We start from the raw sequence: 25,083 nt of genomic DNA, 5'->3' as shown, positions 1-25,083 counted from the left end.
GGGGGGACAATGCAAAATATATATCAATCCACTCATAATGACATCATCTTCTGCAGCCTATTAGCTCCCATTTCCCTCTCTATATCTCGGCAGATCTCCTGCAGCCTATTAGCTCCCATTTCCCTCTCTATGTCTCAGTGAATCTCCTGCAGCCTATTAGCACCCATTTCCCTCTCTATGTCTCAGCAGATCTCCTGCAGCCTATTAGCTCCCATTTCCCTCTCTATGTCTCAGTGGATCTCCTGCAGCCTATTAGCTCCCAATTCCCTTTCTATGTCTCAGCGGATCTCCTGCAGCCTATTAGCACCCATTTCCCTCTCTACGTCTCAGCAGATCTCCTGCAGCCTATTAGCTCCCATTTCCCTCTCTATGTCTCAGTAGATCTCCTGCAGCCTATTAGCTCCCATTTCCCTCTCTATGTCTCAGCAGATCGCCTGCAGCCTATTAGCGCCCATTTCCCTTTCTACGTCTCAGCGGATCCCCTGCAGCCTATTAGCTCCCATTTCCCTCTCTATGTCTCAGCGGATCTCCTGCAGCCTGTTAGCTCCCATTTCCCTTTCTATGTCTCAGCAGATCCCCTGCAGCCTATTAGCTCCCATTTCCCTCTCTATGTCTCAGCAGATCTCCTGCAGCCTATTAGCTCCCATTTCCCTCTCTATGTCTCAGCAGATCTCCTGCAGCCTATTAGCACCCATTTCCCTCTCTATGTCTCGGCGGATCTCCTGCAGCCTATTAGCTCCCATTTCCCTCTCTATGTCTCAGTGGATCTCCTGCAGCCTATTAGCTCCCATTTCCCTCTCTATGTCTCAGCGGATCTCCCGCAGCCTATTAGCACCCATTTCCCTCTCTATATCTCAGCAGATCTTCTGCAGCCTATTAGCACCCATTTCCCTCTCTATGTCTCAGCGGATCTCCCGCAGCCTAGTAGCGCCCATTTCCTTTCTATGTCTCAGCGGATCTCCTGCAGCCTATTAGCTCCCATTTCCCTCTCTATGTCTCAGTGGATCTCCTGCAGACTATTAGCACCCATTTCCCTCTCTATGTCTCAGCGGATCTCCTGCAGCCTGACTGCTCGGGGGACACATTTTGGCCCCTTTGATTTTGCAGTAAATGTGATTGCATTAGTCCCGTTGATTTTCGTATTTCCATGTAATAAAAGGTGTCACACGATGTCGGGTTCCCCTTTCTCTCCTCCCTGAGTGTGTATTTAGAGGCGGAGCTCCTGCTGGAATGGCGGTCGGAGGCGGAGTCTAGGAGGGAGACTGACAGAACCCGCAGCAGACTTGCAGGAGTGAGCGAGGAGGATCCGGTTCCTTTACCATCGGAGATGAGGAGAGTGTGAAGGATGTTTGTGACTCTGGGAGCTGAAAAGCTGGGAGTCCTATTGGTGTGGTGAGGGGGAAGCACTACTAGGGGGCGCCCTCACCATCCCGTGTACAAGAGGTGGAAGAAGGCGGGGCTACACTACAGCCCCAACAGTTTGGAGGGCGGAGCACTTTCACACCTTATCAACTGTTCACTGATTGGTGGATTTTTGTAGTAAAATAATTGGATTGAAGTAGATGCAAAGTGGAAGCGGTGGACTTGCAGAGAACACTATACTGAGCACACAATATTGTCTGTCTCCATGGATTTGCACAGGATTTGAGATGATTTCCTATAGCAGCAAATCTGATGAGATGAATGAAGTGGGTGTAAAGTGGAAGCAGTGGATCTGCAGGGAGCAGCATCTTGAGCACAAAGCACTTTATGTTGTGGATGATTTGCACACGGTTCAGTTTCCTTCATTTATTGATAAACCCCATAAGACCAATGAAGTGGGTGTAAAGTGGAAGCAGTGGATGTGCAGAGAATAGGATTTGGAGCCCCGAGCTCTTTATCTCTGAATGTCTCCACATATTTGTAGTGTATTTGTGATGATTTCTGTGCACACACAATAGGACAGCGCTGTGACACATAATGCTCTTCTAGATGACAGGGAATCCTTCCCTTTGTTACAGCAGCAGTCCGCTAGAAGGTTTTTGTAGGTTTGGAGTTGTTACACATAGCGCGGGTTTTATCCATTTATAGTGATGACATCATTGCCCAAATCTGGGGGTCACCAGCCATTTCCACCCTTTACTCCCAGCTGGGGGGCTTTGTATCCATATACCAGATGTTCTACAGGACTAAATCTGCCATCAATGTTACTGCAAAATCAAAGGGGCCAAAACCCCTCCCCCGAGCAGTCATATATTTCTGTCCCCCTTGGTGGGAGTAGAGGTGATCCCTCTATGAGGATCTACAGTCCATACACACCCAGCACAAGGCCGGGGTCACACTACCAGACGCTTCTCGGGGCTGCAGTTCCTCTGAGCTCCACAAGGTGGGGATCTCACTTCTACCCAGACAGGAAGTCTCTATGGAAGACAGACAGGAAGTGATGTCTGGGATAGACAGGAAGTGATGTACTTTTAAACACAGGAAGTTCTAGGTGAGAGGTGAGGCAGCAGGAAGCAGAGAGGAGACATTGGTGGAAGTGGCAGCAGAGGAGGTAAAAAGATGTTGTTATTATTATTATACAGGATTTATGGCGCCAACAGTTTGCTCGACACTTTAAAATATAAGGGGCAGAACATTCTCCCACTTCCGGGGCCGGAACATTCTCCTCATTGTGGAGATGGGTCACCTTCTCACCTCATCAGTCAATACTAATGGATTATACCACTTTTGTTAGTTGCAGGGGATGAAGAATCCTATGACATCACACTGACCTCATAGCTCCTCCTCCCAATGTCCCTCCATTCAGAGTCAGAGAATCCTATGGCATCACACTGACCTCACAGCTCCTCCTCCCAATGTCCCTCCATCCAGAGTCAGAGAATCCTATGACATCACGCTGACCTCACAGCTCCTCCTCCCAATGTCCCTCCATCCAGAGTCAGAGAATCCTATGACATCACGCTGACCTCACAGCTCCTCCCCCCAATGTCCCACCATCCAGAGTCAGAGAATCCTATGACATCACACTGACCTCACAGCTGCTCCTCCCAATGTCCCTCTATCCAGAGTCAGAGAATCCTATGACATCACACTGACCTCACAGCTCCTCCCCCCAATGTCCCTCTATCCAGAGTCAGAGAATCCTATGACATCACACTGACCTCACAGCTCCTCCTCCCAATGTCCCTCCATCCAGAGTCAGAGAATCCTATGACATCACACTGACCTCACAGCTCTTCCCCCCCAATGTCCCTCCATCTGACTTTTTTCTGATGCTCTTAGGATGTGGGGTCCCTTGGTATCCTCACATGTAAAGTGGGACTGTTGGTCCTGCGTTGTATGTAATGACATCAGAATGCTGCAACAAGCCTATACCCTGCGTAGTGTGGGGGTCCTGTGGGGGGGAATTATACCTCAGCCTGAAGTGGGGCTTTAATAAAATGGAGACCTGAATGGAGAGGTGAGGAGGATTCTGGGAATATCATTTGATGTGACTATTTGTGTTCAGATGTAGAGTTTTCCTCCTGTGAAGTCTGGAGATCATATGACATCACATTGCCTCCACCTCCCTCCCTGATAGAAGAGAGAAAGAAGAAGAAGATTCTAGAAGTCACCAGAGAGATCACTGAGCTGCTGACAGGAGAGGTGAGCGGTGCCGGGAATTCTGGGACATTCTCCAGTAACAGACAAGGGATGTGTCTGGATGGTGACTGTATCATTGTGTGTGTCAGGTTCCTATAAGGTGTCAGGGTGTCACTGTCTATTTCTCCATGGAGGAGTGGGAGTATTTAGAAGGACACAAGGATCTCTACAAGGACGTCATGATGGACAATCAGCCGCCCCTCACATCACCGGGTAAGAGGAGACTTTATTGTAAAGGAGAGAGCAGTACGGAGGATCCACCTAGATCCCCCATCATCTGATAAACACATAGAAACAATGGATTCAGTCAGTGTGTGTGTTTCCTACAGATGGATCCAGTCATGGGAACCCACCAGAGAGATGTCCCCGTCCTCTGTATTCCCGGGATTCCACACAGGAAGGTCACACCATCCCTCACCATCATCAGGTAGATGATGACAATTATTGGTAGTTGTGATTTATACACAGCATGTTTGTTACAATGAATGTTTTATTATATCTTTCAGAGTGGAATCCTCGGGGATGATAATATTGATGTTAAAGAAGAGTATAAAGAGGAGGATGAGGAGTATGGAGTGATGGAGGAGTTTTCAGAAGGACACAAGGATATGATGGAGCCACCTAATACCAGGAACCCACCAGAGAGATGTCCCCGTCCTCTGTATTCCCGGGATTCCACACAGGAAGGTCACACCATCCCTCACTATTACAAGGTTGGTGGGATGGAGAATCTAGAATATGGTCTCACAGAAGTGATTGTTTTTTATGTGATGTCACAATATTGGAGTTTATGTTTTACAGATGAACTCTTCTATTATTATTTTGTTTTAGGTTGAAGATCTGATAGATATAAAAGTTGAGGTGAAAGCAGAAGAAGAAGAGGCGTATGTGAGGGATGATCAGCAGTCTATGGAGGAGGATGGAATAACGGGGACATTTATAGAGGAGGACACTCCTACAGAGATCAGCACAGGTGGGTCATGAACACTAAATCCATTCCTCCACCCATACTGCTCACTGATTGGTCCAGAGTAGGGCGGGGACTGGGTGATATCAGCCTGTAATCCCCTGGTCACTTTCCTGAGCTGTGTTCCCCGTCCTGTATTCCTGGATTTCTCTCGGATAATCTTCCTTCTCTGTGCTGCAGACACAATTTATGTATCTAGACTGGATTTATGGAGGTTCTGGGGTTCAGCTGGCAGCAAAATGTTCATTTCACCATAAGTGTTATGACCTAGGCACCTGGGGTGTGTGCTTTGGATCTTCTTCCCCATACCCGGGTCTAGTAAGATTTCTGACAGAACAATTCTCCCAGGGGACCTTGTCTGTTATCTGCTGGCTGTGCCGGGTGGAGGGATATGTCTGTAGTGTCTCAGACCCAAGTCACTGAGTGCAGTCTCAGGAGATGGGAGGCAGCGGTGTGGGATCTCTGCAACTTGTCTACAGTAAACATTTAAGCTTCCACTGATTACTGAATACCAATATTATGAGTCCTGACCCTTACACTGTATAATGTATATTGTACATTACATACTCCTGACCCCTGCACTATATATTCTATGTTGTACATTACATACTCCTGACCCCTGCACTATATACTCTATATTGTACATTACATACTCCTGACTTCTGCTCTCTATCTTCTTCCAACTGCTATATATAAACATAGGAAAACATTGGGAAGATGGCGATGAGTGATAGAGGGGGTGGGGACCCTCGTCCTATAATCCCCTCATCACTGTCCCTCCTATAAAAGACAGTTCTGGTTGTTTCCTCACTCTCTGACTAAGGTCCATGAATAAAGAAATGACCTGGTAGGAGATCAGAGGAGCCATTTCCTAGTTCCCTTGAGGGTGGAATTGTAAGCTCCTCAGAGACCAAGCTGCCTGATGTGGGCGGAGTCTTGGTTTGGGGGAACCAATCAGCTCTTGTCTAGTAATCCTCTTTGTCTTTGTATTTTAGTCCATGGCCAGGAGATGAGGAAAACCTCCGAGGATTGTCTCACTTTGTCTCCAGACTGGAAAGTAGAAGATGAGGACATCACACAGTATAGTCCAGGAGAAAACCCGGCTCCCTCCAATGTCCATCCGGCACCACCCAGTGTAGATGGACCATCGGATTCCTCGTATCCTGAGGAACCTCAGACTGTGCGGGACTGGGCCGGCCTTCCAACAGGGAAGAGCTTCTCCTGTTCTGAATGCGGGAAGGGTTTCTGTTCTAAATCCAAACTTACTATGCATAAAAGATCTCACACGTGAGAATCTGTATTCCTGTCCTGAATGCGGGAAATGTTTTGTAGAAATGACAGATCTTGTCATACATCAGAGATCTCATACGGGGGAGAAGCCATATTCCTGTCCTGAGTGTTGGAAATCTTTTTCAGTGAAGTCTAATCTTTATAAACATCAGAGATTGCACACTGGGGAGAAGCCATTTTCCTGTCCTGAGTGTGGGAAATGTTTTTCACAGAAGTCCTATCTTTACACACATCAGAGATCTCACACGGGGGAGAAGCCATATCCCTGTCCTGAGTGCGGGAAATGTTTTTCAGACAATTCCCATCTTTACAGACATCAGAGGCTGCACACGGGGGAGAAGCCGCATTTCTGTCCTGAGTGTGGTAAATCTTTTTCAGTGAAGTCACATCTTTATACACATCAAATTTCTCACACGGGGGAGAAGGCATATTCTTGTCCTGAGTGTGGGAAAAGTTTTTCAGGGAAGTCCCATCTTGACACACATCAGAGACTGCACACAGGCGAGAAGCCTTATTCCTGTTCTGAATGTGGGAAATGTTTTTCTGATAAGTCCAATCTTTACAAACATCAGAGATTGCACATGGGGGAGAAGCCGTATATCTGCCCTGAGTGTGGGAAATGTTTTTCAGTGAAGTCCAATCTTAAGAGACATCAGAGATCTCACACAAGGGAGAAGCCACTTTCCTGTCCTGAGTGATGGAAATGTTCCTCACTGAAGTCTTGTCTTCCTGTACATCAGGGGTCCCACACAACCCTGGAGGTGTATTAGTGCCTTGAGTGCGGGAAATGTCTTCTAGATGAATGTTGCTGGACATCCCAGCTCTCATGTGGGGAAGAAGCACACCCTGATATACACCTCAGATATACTCCATGGCTGATCTTCATCATGGAAGAAACAGTTCATAAGGAGATCAGAGGTCCCCAAAGACATGGACGAAGTGTGGGACCGGGTTTTCCATTGATGGCAGGAGAAGAATATAAATGGAGTCCTGCCCTGTGATTGGCTGAGTACATTTTGTGGTGGGAGATTTCACAAACAATTAAAGGTCTATTTTTAAACAAATTATTGGACAAATGTGAGTAGCATGTGTCCAGCTGTGATGAATATCGGTTGTATTGTATTCATCCAGTGATGACATTAAGTATCATAGGAATTCGCTCATCTAGAAACTGAAAGCAGTTATTTTTTCAAATCATTATAAACTTTTTGACCAACTCAGTAAACAGTCTAATAGCATTTGTGTTTTACCCCCATTCCCAGAGATGGAAGATACATGGCCATCAACGTGGGAATTGCTGGGAAAATCTGTTATGAAGAGACCCTTAAATGTCAGGAGACTTTCATTTAAGGAGTGGAAGTACACTATATTGCCCCAAGTATTGGGCCAGCCCTCCAATCATGTGACTCAGGTTTTCCAATCCCCTCCAATCATTGGATTCATGTGCTCCAATCCCCTCCATGACCACAAGTGTATACAATCAAGCCCCTAGGTGAAAGGATCTAGAGAACCTCCATTGTGTTGATGTACGACATTTTAAGTATTAAGTTAGGTTTTTGCAGATATATTTGAAGTTTAATGAAACTGTTTTAGTTTGCTCAAGGATGTATCAACAATGATAATATGACCCTGACATTGTCTTCACCCGGCTATTTCTCAGAAAGCTAGCCAAAACAATTTGTACCAAGAAATGGATATGTCATGTTTCATGTGATTAGCTCATGATGGAAACTTACAAGTTACAGTTTTAGAACTCGCTCCCCCCCCTTATTATTTCTGTATCCTATATAATCTTATTAATGTCTAATAAACTTTCAACATCTCTGAACATAAGCTGCCGTTATTTCCGTGTTCAAGGGGTGTTCCCAGAATTCTGCTGATAAACCAGGAATCTCTCCACATACCGGGGGTCTCTGAGGGGATAAAGAAAATCATCCTTTCAGCTGGGGGCTCAGCCCGGGATGACCACCCACCTCACTTGGTAAGTAAACCTTTTGTCTTTTTATGACTAAAAGCTCTTTCTTGCCCTGTGTTGAGGGAAGGTCTTGAATCATTCTGTATTGTCTATATAGACCCGTGATAACCTGTAGCTGCTTTTGGTAAGCAGACTTAACTCTTTGGTAGAGTTACAATATAGTGCACTATAAAAAAAAAAAGAGTGTTTTTGGTAAACACAGATTGTTCTTTGGTAGAACAGTGAAGAGATAACTTTTGGGAAGTTATCAAAAGGTTAATAAGTCTGTGGAGCAGATTCTGGTTTATCTGTCTTTTGCTTTTTCTTTCTGTTGCGTAGAAGTATAAGATAATTTGTTGTGTGGAACAAGATAAGATTATAAGGTAAGATAGATAATCTTATCCACTGTCTAAATATGGGTCAAGGAGGTAGTTACCCACCAGGTCCCCCAGAAAAGGGAGAAAATTGTAAGGATTATGTTGCTAGAGTTTGTGGAATGGATTATTTAATAAATCCCTGGGTGGATTGTATGGCAGGCTGGACAGAAGATATGGGAAGTACAGACCCATTCCCGAGAGAGGGAGAGATTTTATGGGAACTTTAGGGATTTCTCTGAGAGTAACATCAGAAGGAGGTATTGTTGCCAGATCCTCCAAAGTACCCATTATACCCGCCTATTTCAATGATGAGAGTCATCCCTCACACATTACATCCCCTCCTGATACACATCCAGCTTGGGCCACAAATTCTATGGATGTAGGATTAATTTCATGTACACCATACACAGTCACACTCAAGGAAGGGGCATTGCCCTACAAACAGAGGCAATACAAATTGTCACCAGAGAAGGAGGAAGGGATTGCTCCTCTAGTGGAAAGATTTTTAGAAACAGGTATTTTAGAAGAAACGGTTTCTCCTTACAACACACCTATCAATCCTGTTAAGAAGCCGGATGGCTCTTACAGGTTTGTACAAGATTTGAGGGCCATAAATAATTTGGTGGTTCCAATAGCCCCAATAATGCCTGACGTGCCATTACTCCTCACCTCCATTCTGTCCGATGCAGAATATTTTACAGTGATTGATTTAACAAATGCATATTTTTCGATTCCTGTGGACCACCAGACGAGGGCGCTATTTGCATTTACGTTCCGCAATCGCCAGATGAGCTGGTGTAGAATGCCCCAGGGTTTTGTAGATTCACCTGCAGTCTACTCACTTGCCCTCCAGACCACACTGAGGTCGTGGACCCCTCCCAATGGTTCGGTCCTCATTATATATGTGGGACCTATTGATTTGTAGTTCAAGTCAGGCGGCCAGTCAGGAGGATAGTTGGTCTCTGTTAGAATGGGTGTCAGGGAATGGTCACAAAGCATCTAAAAAGAAACTGCAATGGTGCCAAAAACAGGTTGAATACCTTGGTTTTACTCCAAGTCATGGTGAGAGGAATGTCAGTCACAAAAGAGCTGTGGCTCTCGTGGGTCTGCCCCGCCCACAAACAAAAAAGGACATGCTAACTTTTCTTGGTATGATTGGTTACTGCCGCCAATGGATACCTGATTGTTCATTCTATGATCACACTCTGAGGTCTGCCACACTTTCAGAATCACCTGACATTCTCACTTGGTCAAATGAAATGGTTGATGCCTTTGTGTACCTGAAGAATGCTATGGTAACGGCCCCTGGTCTTGGACTACCTGACTATAGAAAATGTTTTATCTGTATGCGGGGGAAAATTGTACAACCATGGCGGGGGTCCTGGCTCAGGAACATGGAGGCAAGCTCCGCCCTGTAGCTTTTTTTTCCAAAGTAGTGCCAACTCAGGTTCAGGGCATGCCTGCTTGTCTGAGAGTTTTTGCATCCTGTGTGATGGTGGTGGAGATGGCTATTTCTTTCACATTGGGACATGAAACTACCCTACACACCACACATCAAGTGTCCTTACTACTGAAAAATATACACACTCAACACATGTCAGCACAAAGGTTGAGCGGATATGAAGTGATTCTTCTATCTGATCCCAACTTGATTATTAAATATTCTTCAGCAAATTCAGGTCCTACTCCAATTTTGAATGCCCTATTGGGGCTAAAGGGGGAACAGGATGAAGTGACACCAGAACACAATTGTATAACCCACATACAGCAAGACACTTCCCCTAGGTCCGACATGTCAGCTGTGGCTCTTGATGGGGCCCCAGATGTGTTTGTTGATGGCTCATGTTCTAGGCCAAATGATAATACTTACCATGCAGGATATGCCATTGTGCAACTTCCTGACAAAATACTCGAGGCAAAGCCAATCCCATATCAGTCAGCCCAAGCAGCCCAACTGATTGCACTTACAAGAGCATGTCAATTATTTGCAGGACAGGATGTCACCATTTACACAGACTCCAAGTACGCCCATGGTGCTGTACACGATTTTGGGGTCATTTGGGAGAGAAGAGGATTCATTGCTGCTGATGGCAAAACCATATCTCACTCTTCCTTGATATCTGATCTACTCAAAGCCATACAGTTACCAAAAACATCAGCCATTCTCCATTGCAGGGCACATACAAATCACAGAGATCATATTGCCAAAGGAAATGCATTAGCAGATAAGGTAGCAAAGGAAGCTGCATTACAACAGGTGGCCAGTGAACAGATGTCTATGCCCACTTCAGGTGTCACAACCACCCCACATGACCAGATGTATGCAGATTTACAAACATTTGCTACAAAAGTCGATCTAGCAGACTGGAATGGTTCTGGAGCACAACTAGATCCAGCTTCTGGTCTAGTGTGCTTAGAGGGGAAACCATGCATTCCCATGTCAAGTGCCCCATTGTTCATTGCACAGTACCACGGTCTAGGACATAGAGGATGGAAAACGACATGTGAAACATTATTGCAGGATTTTTACATTACAGGTTTATCTAGGTTGGTGAAAGAATATGTTTCCAGGTGCATTACATGTATAAGGAACAATCCACAGAACCCAAAGAAATCACAACACCAGCATCTAGTGTACCCAACTACACCTTTCACCCATTTACAAATAGATTTTACCCACATGCCAAAAACAGGACAGAGGCAAGAGTTTGTGTTGGTAATGGTGGATATGTTCAGCAGATGGGTGGAAGCATTTGTCACTAATAAAGAAGACGCACAGACTGTAGTCAGAATTCTTACACAGGAGATAATACCCAGATGGGGATGTACGCTGCAGATAAATTCTGATAACGGACCAGCCATTGTGGCCAAGGTATGCCAAGACCTGGTAAAAGTACTTAGATTGGAAATGTCATATTCCCTATCATCCTCAAAGTTGGGGTATAGTAGAAAGGATGAACAGGACAATTAAGGATAAGTTGAGGAAGGCCACTGGAGGAACCTATACCCACTGGAAGAAGATGTTACCTGCAATTCTAGCAGAGGTAAGAATGACACCTAATAAGACTACAGGGTTATCTCCTTTTGAAATATTAATGGGAAGACCGTTCCCCACTCCTTGGGCTAGACAGCCACTTATGTTAGAAAGAGGGGACCTTGACCTGGTACAACAAGAATATGTGAGAAAATTGATTCAGACTTTACATCAGGTTGAAAGAAATGTTGCTCGCACCTCTCATTTATTTTCTCAGGAACCAACACACCCTTTCCAAGTGGGAGATGTCGTAGTGGTCCGCCAACTCGTTAAAGACAAGAAGCAAGGCTACCCCTTTGGACCGCCTACTACAGTGATAGTGGTTACCAGAACAGCTGTTCTGGTGGAGAATTCCCAGTCCTGGATCCATGCTAGTCGAGTGAAGAAGGTGAACCAAACACCTGAGAAACACGAGATGGAAAAAGGAGGTGAAGTATGAGAGAAAAATCTTCAAAGAGCGGGTGAAGTAAGTGAAAAAGACCCTGAAGATGACATTCCTTACTGCCCCTCATGGTGCTTTGAAGATCTGGGTCCTATTGGTCACACTGACTGCTCTTTTTCCTGCCAGTATGGATCCTAAATAACTGTATTTATCACCCTGAGGACTTGGGCCTAATAAAAGGTATCTGTGGTCAAGGACTAGATTTAAATGAGACCCAGATAACCAAAAGTGAAAGAAAGTCAAAAAGAAGTTTTGAAGAGAACAATCCTTTTCAGGAAAATGTTGTTGATGCAGTTTAAATCTTATGCTCAAAAGTCAGGTTCTGATAAATGTTGGATATGTAGTAAGTTACATCCGAGCACATAGGAAATTCCTCTTCTGGCCGCTCCAGGCAAAATATTTTTGTTAATAACAGGGAATGTAAGTATTGGTTTGACCAACATTACTTCTAATGCCGCCATATCTTTTCCAACTCTGGGAGTCACTCAGCTCCCCGATTGGTGTTTTAGACTGGGGAATACTTCCCACAAGGGAAGGGGAATGTGCTCTCAGTCCATATTAAATATATCTGATCCTGGAAGGAGGGATGGAACTTCTTCTGTGAAACTCTGGCAAGTAAATGGTAGAGCCCTGAATGAAAGTTTAGAAGGGATACAAGACAATGTGGGGAAAACTATGTTTGGAAAACCTCTTTTTTATTTTACACTTGTTGTCACCCCTGAATTTCACTCTGCAATACAAAAATTGTCGATCTCCTTGGAAAACAATACCTATATCTGTTGTGGTAAGATCTGTTACCCTTGGATACCGAGTGATGTCCAGGGCTGGTGCTATGTAGCCCAATTAGTGCCAATTATGGCAGCTATAGACCAGAAGGAACACCAGGTAAAAGCCAGTACATACCCAAAACACCAACTAACTCTGAGACAGAGAAGGGAAACCAAACAAGAAAAGGTAGATCTATTCTCTACAGGCGATAAGGTTTGGTCATGGTTCCCTACCTACACGGGATGGGGAATAACACTCATGAACAAAATAAATAATTACACAAACATTATTGATGATATACTGGAGAGGAACTCTAAGGACATGGGGTTGCTAAATACTGAGACCAGAGCTATTAGAGAACAGCTGGAGATGCAAGAATTAGCTATTGAAAGCATGAGTGCTGCTCTGACAGGTCTGTGTGAGATGACAGAGGATTCTGAATGTTGTACTTGGATATATAATACCACAATGACTGTTCCAGATTATTATGAAATAATAAAGCAACACAGGGAACAGGTAGATGGTTTAATGGAAGAAGCTAGAGCTATAGGAAAAGATGGATGATTGGTTTGATTGGTTAGGATCAGGATTTGGTTCCGTCTTTTCATGGATGAAAGGTATCTCTGTAAGCATAGTTATGATATTGTTTTTTGTTTTATTTTTATATCCATGTTTTAAATGCTCATTATATTGCATTGCTAGAGCTACCAAGCCGCAAAATACAAATGAAGGTTATCTGGCTATGTACAAAAAGATGAATGAGGTAAAGAATTGAGATCATGTTCATGATCTAAGAGGGGATTGAAAGGATCTAGAGAACCTCCATTGTGTTGATGTACGCCATTTTAAGTATTAAGTTAGGTTTTTGCAGATATATTAGAAGTTTAATGGAACTGTTTTAGTTTGCTCAAGGATGTATCAACAAAAGATAACATGACCCTGACAATGTCTTTGCCCGGCTATTTCTCAGAAAGCTAACAAAAACAGTTTATACCAAGAAATGTATATGTCATGTTTCATGTAGTCAGCTCGTGATGGAAACTTACAAGTTACAGTTTTAGAACTCGCTCCCCCCCCCTTATTATTTCTGTATCCTATATAATCTTAGTAATGTCTAATAAACTTTCAACATCTCAACAGTTTATAAGACTTTGAATTTTATAGTGAGTACTATTTTTTAAATCACAGAAAAAATCTGTGCGATCCACAAATTTACAGATCTGACATTTTCCACATCTATACATCCCTTTTGTACGTGACTTCAACCATGTTGTTTGTTTTAACGGTTGATAGTTGGAATGAATAAGGAGGTCACCAAGATTTGGTGCTCTTCTTGCTACCATTTGGAGGCGCTCACCTACAATCAGTTTGGGGCATTGGGTTAGATACTTCCAGTGCTTTTCTAATATTTGTTTCACAGCCTGCCATTGAGCTCCAAATTGAGTTATCATTCTAACAGGTTGCTCACTTAGTTTAACCTTCTCTTCCTTTTTTGGGGACAATAGACTCTTACGGTCAGTTTGATATGCCCGTCTCCGAGCTTTTCTAATCTGAGAGTGAGAATATCCCCGTTCTCTAAACCTTTTATAAAGGTCCTGCGCTTCCATCCTAAAGTCATTAATGTTCAAGCAGTTTCTCCGACATCTCAGGAACTGTCCTACCGGAATTCCTGTGATCAGTGAACGTGGATGATAACTTCTGGCCTCTAATAAGGTATTGGCTGCAGTTGGTTTTTTTAACGTTTTAGTAAGGAGCCTTTTGTCTTCAAGTCTAATTTCCAGGTCAAGAAAGGAGATACATCTTTCATCAAACACATATGTAAGTCCAATATTGAGGGAGTTTTGATTTAACTCCTCCATGAAAAGTTTTAATTCCTCCGATGTTCCTCTCCATACAAGGAAGATATCATCAATATATCTCAATCAAATCTGGGCATGTGCAAGAAACCCTGCTGACCTGAAGACAACCTGCTCCTCCCAAAAACCTAAATGCAGACAGGCATAGGCCGGGGCCCATGGTGCACCCATACTTGTACCTCTAATCTGTTGATAAAAGGTATTGTTAAATTGGAAAAAATTATGTCGTAATGCAAAATCCAGTAACTCACTAATACATTTGTTTTGTCCCCCCAGAGTGGGGTATGTTTTATCAAGAAAGTAGAAAGTCGATCTCAAACCACATTCATGTGGGATTGATGTGTAAAGTGATTCTACATCTATTCTAACTAGAATAGAGTTTTCATTTATTATTAAATTTTCAATTTTAGCCAAAACATCTTTGGTATCTCTTACATAAGATAGATTAGGGACCATATCTTTGAGGAACAAATCAATGTATTTCCCTGTTTTATCTAAGGGACCATTAATGGCGGAAACAATAGGTCTACCCGGAGGATTTTCTTGATTCTTATGTATTTTAGGGATGATATAAAAGGTAGGATGATTAAATTCCTCAATTCTGAGATATTCAAACTCCTTTTTGGTAAGAAGACCCGGCTCTTTGCCCAATGTTAACATAGAGTTTAATTTTTTCACCACTACAGGGAAAGGATTAGTAGTTAATTTTCTATACGTAGATGAATCCCCCAATAGGCGCTTCACCTCTTTGACATAGTTTTGTTCATTTAAAATGACTACATTACCCCTCTTATCACTTCTCTTAATTACTATATTTTTGGTCTCTTTTAATTCTTTAAGGGCTTTTCTTTCCTTTTTTGTAAGATTGTCACCAATTGGCATTCTCCACTCAAGGTTTTTAAGATCATCTGCAACTAAATCTAGAAATGCCGATATCCTCATGTTGGAACGTATTTTTGGCATTTTAGTCGACCTAATATTTAGATCGACTTTTCTGATCACATCATTGTGATTATCCAATTCTTTGCAGCACATATATATCCAGACCGGTCTTGGTGTGATTTTAATGGTTTTAGGTCTGTGTGTATTGTCTCATACTGAGGTGATGGTTAACCAGGGCGATTGCCCAATTGTCAATCATTAATGTGTGATAAAGCATCATTTTTGGAAATTTTTCAGAGATATGTAACTGCCTAGTCCAGCCTTTCTCAGCCAGGGTTCCTCCAAAGGGTTCTAGGGCTTCCTTGTCACTTCATTGGGCTGTATATGGAAGTGTCACCGACCAGCCGTTTCTGGATACACAGCTCTGTCATCATTGCACACACACACCATTTTTTTCTGTTCAATACATTTTTTATTATAATTTCACTTTTAACAAGATTGCAGAAAAAAAATCAGTAAATGGTAAAAGAAGGAATACGATTGCTCAGGAAGATCCCTTGTCTGGAATTTGGGGGCGGGGTCATTATTATTGGTGTACAATACAATACACAACGTGTTCCATTATTATAACAAAGTATTGTAGAAAAGATCCCAACATGTGACATGGCTGAATGAATGCTGGTCATAGTAGTTCATCTATTCTCTAAGTGGGGTGGTATCTATTGGGCCAATCCCTTTTAAAAAAACACACATAATATCGCCCTTCAAAGTGAAAACAGAAACGATTTGCACAAAATCAAAGAGTAGAAATATTTTCCGGTGGATCCCCTCTACCCAGACCCCATATGTAGACATAGAACAACAAGCTGTGTTCCCTCTCGTGCCGCACTCCTCCAACCACCCAAACCCACACAGAAGCCAAGGGAAATAATGAGAGGAAAGTTCCCCCCTAGTTTGGGGTGGAGTTCTCCTTCCCTCCTGTTGGGGGATGGGAGAAGGATGGACTGAAGACAGAGAGACGCTTCGGGGTCACCACTGTTCTGTAGAGCCTTGAAATGAAGGACATCAACTTCAGAAGTTCTTGTTGTCTGTGTAAAGTTCCCCGATAACGAGATCTGGGCTCTCCCGGCTTCTAGCTCTGTAACCCGCTATATCATTATCAGGAAACGCAACTCCGACACCCAAGAAGGGCTGAAGTTGTGTCCTTCATTTCCAGGATCTACTGACCACTCTGCACCCCAACATTTACTGCACTTCATCCATGTCTTTGGGGGCCTCTCATCTCCTTATCAACTGTTTCTTCCATGATGATGATCAGCCATGGAGTATATCTGAGGTGTATATCAGGGTGTGCTTCTTCCCCACATGATAGCTGGGATGTCCAGCAACATTCATCTAGAAGACATTTCCTGCACTTAAGGCACTAATACACCTCCAGGGTTGTGTGGGACCCCTGATGTACAGGAAGACAGGACTTCAGTGAGGAACATTTCCCTCACTCAGGACAGGAAAAAGGCTTCTTCCCTGTGTGAAATCTCTGATGTCTGGAAAGATGTGACTTGTCTGAAAAACATTTCCCGCACTCAGGACAGGAATACGGCTTCTCCCCCGTGTGAGATCTCTGATGTGTGTTAAGAGAGGACTTACGTGAAAAACATTTCCCGCACTCAGGACAGGAATACGGCTTCTCCCCCGTGTGAGATCTCTGATGTGTGGAAAGACTGGACTTCTGTGAAAAACATTTCCCACAATCAGGACAGGAATACGCCTTCTCCCCTGTGTGAGATCTCTGGTGTGTGTAAAGACTGGACTTCTCTGAAAAACATTTCCCGCACTCAGGACAGGAATGTGGCTTCTCCCCTGTGTGAGATCTCTGATGTTGGAAAAGATGGGACATCTGTGAAAAACATTTCCCACACTCAGGACAGGAATACGGCTTCTCCCCTGTGTGAGATCTCTGGTGTGTGTAAAGAGTGGACTTCAGTGAAAAACATTTCCGGCACTCAGGACAGGAATATGGCTTCTCCCCCGTGTGAGATCTCTGATGTCTGTAAAGACTGGACGTAATTGTAAAACATTTCCCGCACTCAGAACAGGAATATGGCTTCTCCCCCGTATGAGATCGCTGATGTGTGTAAAGACTGGACTTCAGTGAAAAACATTTCCCGCACTCAGGACAGGAATACGGCTTCTCCACTGTGTGAGTTCTCTGGTGTGTGTAAAGTTTGGACTTACTTGTAAAACATTTCCCGCACTCAGGACAAGAATATGCCTTATCCCCCGTGTGAGATCTCTGATGTGTGTAAAGACTGGACTTCACTGAAAAACATTTCCCACACTCAGGACAGGAATACGGCTTCTCCCCTGTGTGAGATCTCTGATGTCTGTAAAGATCTGACTTCAGTAAAAAACATTTCCCGCATTCAGGACAGGAATATGCCTTCTCCCCTGTGTGAGATCTGTGATGTCTAGAAAGACTGGACTTCAGTGAAAAACATTTCCCGCACTCAGGACAGAAATACGGCTTCTCCCCCGTGTGAGATCTTTTATGCACATTAAGATGGGATTTATAGCAGAAACCCTTCCCGCACTCAGTACAGGAGAGACTCTTCCCTGTTGGAAGGCCGGTCCAGTTCCACACAGTCTGAGGTTCCTCAGGATACAAGGAATCCGATGGTCCATCTACACTGGGTGGTGCCGGATGGACATTGGAGGGAGCCGGGTTTTCTCCTGGACTATACTGTGTGATGTCCTCATCTTCTACTTTCCAGTCTGGAGACAAAGTGAGACAATCCTCTGAGGTTTTCCTCATCTCCCGGCCATGGACTAAAATACAAAGACAAAGAGGATTACTAGACAGGAGCTGATTGGTTCCCCCAAACCAGGTCTCCGCCCACATCAGGGAGCTTGGTCTCTGAGGAGCTTACAATTCCACCCTCAAGGGAACTAGGAAATGGCTCCTCTGATCTCCTACCAGGTCATTTCTTTATTCATGGACCTTAGTCAGAGAGTGAGGAAACAACCAGAACTGTCTTTTATAGGAGGGACAGTGATGAGGGGATTATAGGACGAGGGTCCCCACCCCCTCTATCACTCATCGCCATCTTCCCAACACAAGAAGTACTGCACTTCCTTATTTAGTCCATGATTCAGTCATGAAGAACAGCGGGGCTGAGCCCCACCAGAGGTCAGAGAGTGAGGATGGGGGGAGAACAACCAAGATGAAGACTGGACTGATCCTGAAGACCACCATCATTGGGGTAATGACTCCTCCCTCATTATCACTTTCTGTTTAAGGGTCCAAAGTTGGAGGATGTTATCACATTATTATCACCATGTAAAAGTCTGTGCTCCAATCACATCATCCGATATAAAATGTCCAGCTGGGAGGAAATGGGGGGGAACAAAAGAGAATCCATATTATGTGTATATATAGCAGTGGGGGGAGGGGGGAAAGCAGAAGTCAGGACTATGTAATGTACAACATAGAGTATATAGTGCAGGGGTCAGGAGTATGTAATGTACAACAGAGTATATAGTGCAGGGGTCAGGAGTATGTAATGTACAACATAGAGTATATAGTGCAGGGGTCAGGAGTATGTAATGTACAACAGAGTATATAGTGCAGGGGTCAGGAGTATGTAATGTACAACATAGAGTATATAGTGCAGGGGTCAGGAGTATGTAATGTACAACAGATTATATAGTGCAGGGGTCAGGAGTATGTAATGTACAACATAGAGTATATAGTGCAGGGGTCAGGAGTATGTAATGTACAACATAGAGTATATAGTGCAGGGGTCTGGAGTATGTAATGTACAACATAGAGTATATAGTGCAGGGGTCAGGAGTATGTAATGTACAACATAGAGTATATAGTGCAGGGGTCAGGAGTATGTAATGTACAACATAGAGTATATAGTGCAGGGGTCAGGAGTATGTAATGTACAACATAGAGTGTATATAGTGCAGGGGTCAGGAGTATGTAATGTACAACATAGAGTGTATATAGTGCAGGGGTCAGGAGTATGTAATGTACAACATAGAGTATATAGTGCAGGGGTCAGGAGTATGTAATGTACAACAGAGTATATAGTGCAGGGGTCAGGAGTATGTAATGTACAACATAGAATATATAGTGCAGGGGTCAGGAGTATGGAATGACAACATAGAGTATATAGTGCAGGGGTCAGGAGTATGTAATGTACAACATAGAGTACATAGTGCAGGGGTCAGGAGTATGGAATGGACAATATAAATTATACAGTATAAGGGTCAGGACTCATAATATTGGTATTCAGTAATCAATTGTAATCTAAATGTTTACTGTAGACAAGTTGCAGAGATCCCACACCGCTGCCTCCCATCTCCTGAGACTGCACTCAGTGACTTGGGTCTGAGACACTACAGACATATCCCTCCACCCGGCACAGCCAGCAGATAACAGAGCAAGGAACCCTGGGAGAATTGAATGGTCAGGGATCTTACTAGACCCGGGAATGGGGAAGAAGATCCAAATCACGTCCCAGGAGCCTGGTTCAACTAATGCTGCCAGCTGAACCCCAGAACCTCCATAAATCCAGTCTAGATACATAAATTGTGTCTGCAGCACAGAGAAGGAAGATTATCCGAGAGAAATCCAGGAATACAGGACGGGGAACACAGCTCAGGAAAGTGACCAGGGGATTACAGGTTGATATCACCCAGTCCCCGCCCTACTCTGGACCAATCAGTGAGCAGTATGGGTGGAGGAATGGATTTAGTGTTCATGACCCACCTGTGCTGATCTCTGTAGGAGTGTCCTCCTCTATAAATGTCCCCGTTATTCCATCCTCCTCCATAGACTGCTGATCATCCCTCACATACGCCTCTTCTTCTTCTGCTTTCACCTCAAATTCTATATCGATTGGATCTCCACTCTAAATCAAGAAAATATATTATCTGTAAAAAAAAGCTCACATAAAAATATCCACACATCATCTCTACAAGTCCATGTTCTAGATGCTCCATCCCACCAACCTTGCAATGATGAGGGATGGTGTGACCTTCCTGTGTGGAATCCCGGGAATACAGAGGACGGGGACATCTCTCTGGTGGGTTCCTGGTATTAGGTGGCTCCATCATATCCTTGTGTCCTTCTGAAAACTCCTCCATCACTCCATACTCCTCATCCTCCTCTTTATACTCTTCTTTAACATCAATATTCTCATCCCCGAGGATTCCACTCTGAAAGATATAATAAAACATTCATTGTAACAAACATGCTGTGTATAAATCACAACTACCAATAATTGTCATCATCTACCTGATGATGGTGAGGGATGGTGTGACCTTCCTGTGTGGAATCCCGGGAATACAGAGGACGGGAACATCTCTCTGGTGGGTTCCCATGACTGGATCCATCTGTAGGAAACACACACACTGACTGAATCCATTGTTTCTATGTGTTTATCAGATGATGGGGGATCTAGGTGGATCCTCCGTACTGCTCTCTCCTTTACAATAAAGTCTCCTCTTACCCGGTGATGTGAGGGGCGGCTGATTGTCCATCATGACGTCCTTGTAGAGATCCTTGTGTCCTTCTAAATACTCCCACTCCTCCATGGAGAAATAGACAGTGACACCCTGACACCTTATAGGAACCTGACACACACAATGATACAGTCACCATCCAGACACATCCCTTGTCTGTTACTGGAGAATGTCCCAGAATTCCCGGCACCGCTCACCTCTCCTGTCAGCAGCTCAGTGATCTCTCTGGTGACTTCTAGAATCTTCTTCTTCTTTCTCTCTTCTATCAGGGAGGGAGGTGGAGGCAATGTGATGTCATATGATCTCCAGACTTCACAGGAGGAAAACTCTACATCTGAACACAAATAGTCACATCAAATGATATTCCCAGAATCCTCCTCACCTCTCCATTCAGGTCTCCATTTTATTAAAGCCCCACTTCAGGCTGAGGTATAATTTCCCCCCACAGGACCCCCACACTACGCAGGGTATAGGCTTGTTTCAGCATTCTGATGTCATTACATACAACGCAGGACCAACAGTCCCACTTTACATGTGAGGATACCAAGGGGTCCCCACATCCTAAGAGCATCAGAAAAAAGCCAGATGGAGGGACATTGGGAGGAGGAGCTGTGAGGTCAGTGTGATGTCATAGGATTCTCTGACTCTGGATGGAGGGACATTGGGAGGAGGAGCTGTGAGGTCAGTGTGATGTCATAGGATTCTCTGACTCCGGATGGAAGGACATTGGGAGGAGGGGCTGTGAGGTCAGTGTGAAGTCATAGGAGTCTCTGATTCTGGATGGTGGAACATTAGGAGGAGGAGTTGTGAGGTCAGTGTGATGTCACAGGACTCTGACTTTGGATGGAGGGACATTGGGAGGAGGGAGAAGCTGTGAGGTCAGTGTGATGTCATAGGACTCTGGATGGAGGGACATTGGGAGGAGGAGCTGTGAGGTCAGTGTGATGTCATAGGACTCTGACTCTGGATGGAGGGACATTGGGAGGAGGAGCTTTGCGGGGGGGCACTCTGTGAGGTTTCTGTACATTGCTCCCAGGTGCATACCGCCTCTCCAAACATAAAAATGATGACCTTTGTCTTTGGGCTGTGCCAGGACACATCATATTTCTCAGATCTCCGTGTTCTCCGGAGACTTTACTGATCACATTGTAGGATGAATATCTGTATCTGGGATCATTATGGAGAAATATGCTTTCAGGACATTATTATTATTATTATTATTATACAGGATTTATGGTGCCAACAGTTTGCTCAGCGCTTTACAATATAACGGGAGACAATACAGCAACAATACAGTTCAGTAGAAGAGGGATAGGAGGCCCTGCTCCCTGGAGCTTACAATATAAGAGGGAGGGGCTAGTGGTACAAAAGGTAGTAACTGTGGGGGATGGACTGGTAGGAGGAGTAGAAGATTCCATTATTAGCTGAGGGCAGGATAGTCTTCCCTGAAAAGAGAGATTTTCAGAGATTGACCAAAAGTGAGCAAAGTAGGTGATAGTCTGATAAATTGGGGTAGAGAGTTCCAGAGGATGGGGGAAGCTCTGGAGAAGTCCTGGAGAAGAGCATGGGAGGAGGAGACAAAGGAGCTAGAGAGTAGGAGGTCTTACAAGAAGTGGAGAGTATGGTTTGGGTGATATTTAGAGACAAGATTGGTGATGTAATTTGGGGCAGAGTTATAAATGGCTTTATATGTTATTGTTAATGTTTTGAATTTTATTCGTTGGGCAATGGGAAGCCAGTGGAGGGATTGGCAGAGAGGGGTGGAAGACACTGAATGGAGGCCAGTGGAGGGATTGGCAGAGAGGGGTGGAGGACACTGAATGGAGGCCAGTGGAGGGATTGGCAGAGAGGGGTGGAGGACACTGAGTGGAAGCCAGTGGAGGGATTAGCAGAGAGGGGTGGGGGCCAGTGGAGGGATTGGCAGAGAGGGGTGGAGGACACTGAATGGAGGCCAGTGGAGGGATTGGCAGAGAGGGGTGGAGGACACTGAATGGAGACCAGTGGAGGGATTGGCAGAGAGGGGTGGAGGCCAGTGGAGGGATTGGCAGAGAGGGGTGGAGGACACTGAATGGAGGCCAGTGGAGGGATTGGCAGAGAGGGGTGGCAGATACAGAACGGTTAGTAAGGTGGCTGAGTCTGGCAGCAGCATTCATGATAGACTGAAGAGGGGATAGCCTGCGATGAGGTCGGCCAATGAGGAGGGAGTTACAATAGTCAAGGTGAGAGATAACCAGGGAGGGAATAAGTTGCTTAGTGGTTTCCGAGGTTAGGAGCGGGCGGAGGGAATACTAAGAGCTCAGTTTTGGAAAGACTGAGTTTGAGGAAGTGGATGGACATACATGCGATCCAACAGCAAGAGCACAGAATACGCCATATTGAGACAAAAATGGGAGACATAGTCACAGCACATAACGATTTAATTGACGCACATGATGACCACGCTTCTGAAATCGAGCAAATTCACCTAAAACTAGCAAATTTGGAAGATCGCTCAAGATGCAACAATATAAAATTCAGGGGTATGCCTGAAACTATCGTCAATGATACACCAACAGTACATGAAACTCCTCATTCCGTCTCTCTCAGATATGGAGCTCGCCACAGATCGAGCACATAAAATACCCAATCCCGCATTCTTATCAGCGTCAATCCCTAGAGACGTTCTAGCCCACATCACTTCTACTTATTTCAAAGAAAAAATAATGACAGCAGCCAGAAACCCGCCCTCACTCCCACTATCACATTCGAACATCAGATTATATGCGGATCTCTCTAAGGCCACTCTTCTTAATCAAAAAAAGATGGTCAACATCACCAAGGCCCTACAAAACCATGGAATAGCCTATCAATGGGGATTCCCCACAAAATTGACCATCAGACACCAGGGCAGAACACATACATTGAGAACCCTAGAGGCAGGCAATTGACCTACTGAAGACTTGGAACATACTACCCGCTGAGCCCCACCAGTCCCCTCCTATCAATATGCAACATATGGAGGCAGAATAAACCTGACTAACCACACTCTTTGTACAACCCATCCTTACCTCCTCGGATACTATACCTCAACATATCGTTTTCTGGCAATGGCCCTTTACAAAATATTCTCATGTTACGAGACATTGTTTGGCATGATCCTTTTGCTGGTCTATGCTTGTTTTCACCCCCCTGTGCTTGTTTGCACCCCCCTGCACCCCCCTGTTTTGCAGTAGCACTCCCTGCTACCCATGCTACTTGCATTTTCCGCAAGTCTTTTTTTGCCCCCTTCTAAGTCCACTCCCCCCTGCACCATCAGTCGATCAATCGGACCAACTGTTCACCTGAAACCAGCCAAAACAGAAGGAAAACATCACATGCATCATCGAGCGCACCAACACCACTATACCAAATGCATGGAAATCGCTCTTGTCCCCCCAAGTCTCTCTCACCTATGTTGGCACGCACAGAAACAACTCCTCTACTCTACCAATCTAACCAGCAAATGACAAAATTATTGATATAACATCACTCAATGTACGGGGCCTAAACTCCCCTTTTAAGAGATCGATGCTCCAAAAGGAAGCCCGAACACTTCATGCTGACATACTCTTCATACAAGAGACACATTTCACAACTGCCAAGACCCCTAAACTACAACTGCACCGATTCACCCACATTTATATGGCTACCAACTCCAAAAAGAAAAATGGAGTTATTACAGCCGTGAAAGACTCTATACACTTCCAATACATCTCGGAAATAGCAGACTCTCAAGGGCGCTACCATATCCTATTCTGCAAACTCAACGACATACCATATACCCTAGTAAACGTTTATGGACCCAACGACAGCCAATTGCAATTCTACCACAAACTCCTTTCCACCATCTCTTCTCACAAACATGGCAGACTTCTCATTGGCGGAGACTTTAACATCATCGGCAACCCGCTCCTGGACTCATTCACCAACAAACGCTCCCCAAAACACAACTTTAATCGTTTCTTACATGACCATGATTTATATGACATCTGGAGATGTCACCATAGCACCGAAAGAGACTATACCTACTACTCCCCATCTCACCTTTCATACTCCAGAATTGACTTCTTTGTTACAGATAAATGGACTCTACATGTTACATCATCCAAAACTGGCACTATAACCTGGTCTGATCACGCTCCAATCAACATAACCCTGGACGACAAGCAACATTCCTCAATCCCCTGAATCTGGAGACTGAATTCCTCGATATTGAAGAACCCAGATAACCAAAAACACCTATCAGAAGCTCACAAAACATTTTTTGAATTTAACGCCACACCTGACACCTCTATAACCACACTATGGTCCACCTACAAAGCATACATGAGAGGTATCC

General features: G+C 44.4%; 2 protein-coding genes across 2 annotated transcripts in view; one reads left to right on the top strand and one right to left on the bottom strand.

Moving 5' to 3' along the window:
• LOC149451665 (uncharacterized) overlaps nt 1-25,083 on the top strand; it is a 215,653-nt gene that overhangs the window by 80,749 nt on the left and 109,821 nt on the right. The window lies entirely within an intron of this gene.
• On the bottom strand, nt 16,690-24,088 carry LOC149451669 (uncharacterized). Its single transcript, XM_089690352.1, has 6 exons — nt 24,047-24,088; nt 20,714-20,837; nt 20,500-20,597; nt 20,214-20,420; nt 19,972-20,113; nt 16,690-18,020 (listed from the first exon to the last, which is right to left on the bottom strand). The coding sequence occupies exons 1-6, from the start codon at nt 24,086-24,088 to the stop codon at nt 16,690-16,692; spliced, it is 1,944 nt and encodes a 647-aa protein (XP_089546478.1).

This window comes from Staurois parvus, unplaced genomic scaffold, assembly GCF_062004578.1.
Source record: "Staurois parvus isolate SC_StPar_1 unplaced genomic scaffold, SC_StPar_1.0 ptg000526l, whole genome shotgun sequence".
NCBI lineage: Eukaryota > Metazoa > Chordata > Amphibia > Anura > Ranidae > Staurois > Staurois parvus.
The sequence above is the reverse complement of the archived record's forward strand: the minus strand, read 5'-3'. Positions and strand labels throughout refer to the sequence as shown.

Coding starts and splice junctions, on each gene's coding strand:
- LOC149451669 (XM_089690352.1), bottom strand. CDS start 24,088: ATGATGCATGTGATGTTTTCCTTCTGTTTTGGCTGGTTTCAG. Junction 20,421..20,499: donor CCATCCCTCACCATCATCAG/GTAGATGATGAC, acceptor TATATCTTTCAG/AGTGGAATCCTCGGGGATGA. Junction 20,114..20,213: donor CCATCCCTCATCATTGCAAG/GTTGGTGGGATG, acceptor TTCTTGATTTAG/AGTGGAGATCCAATCGATAT.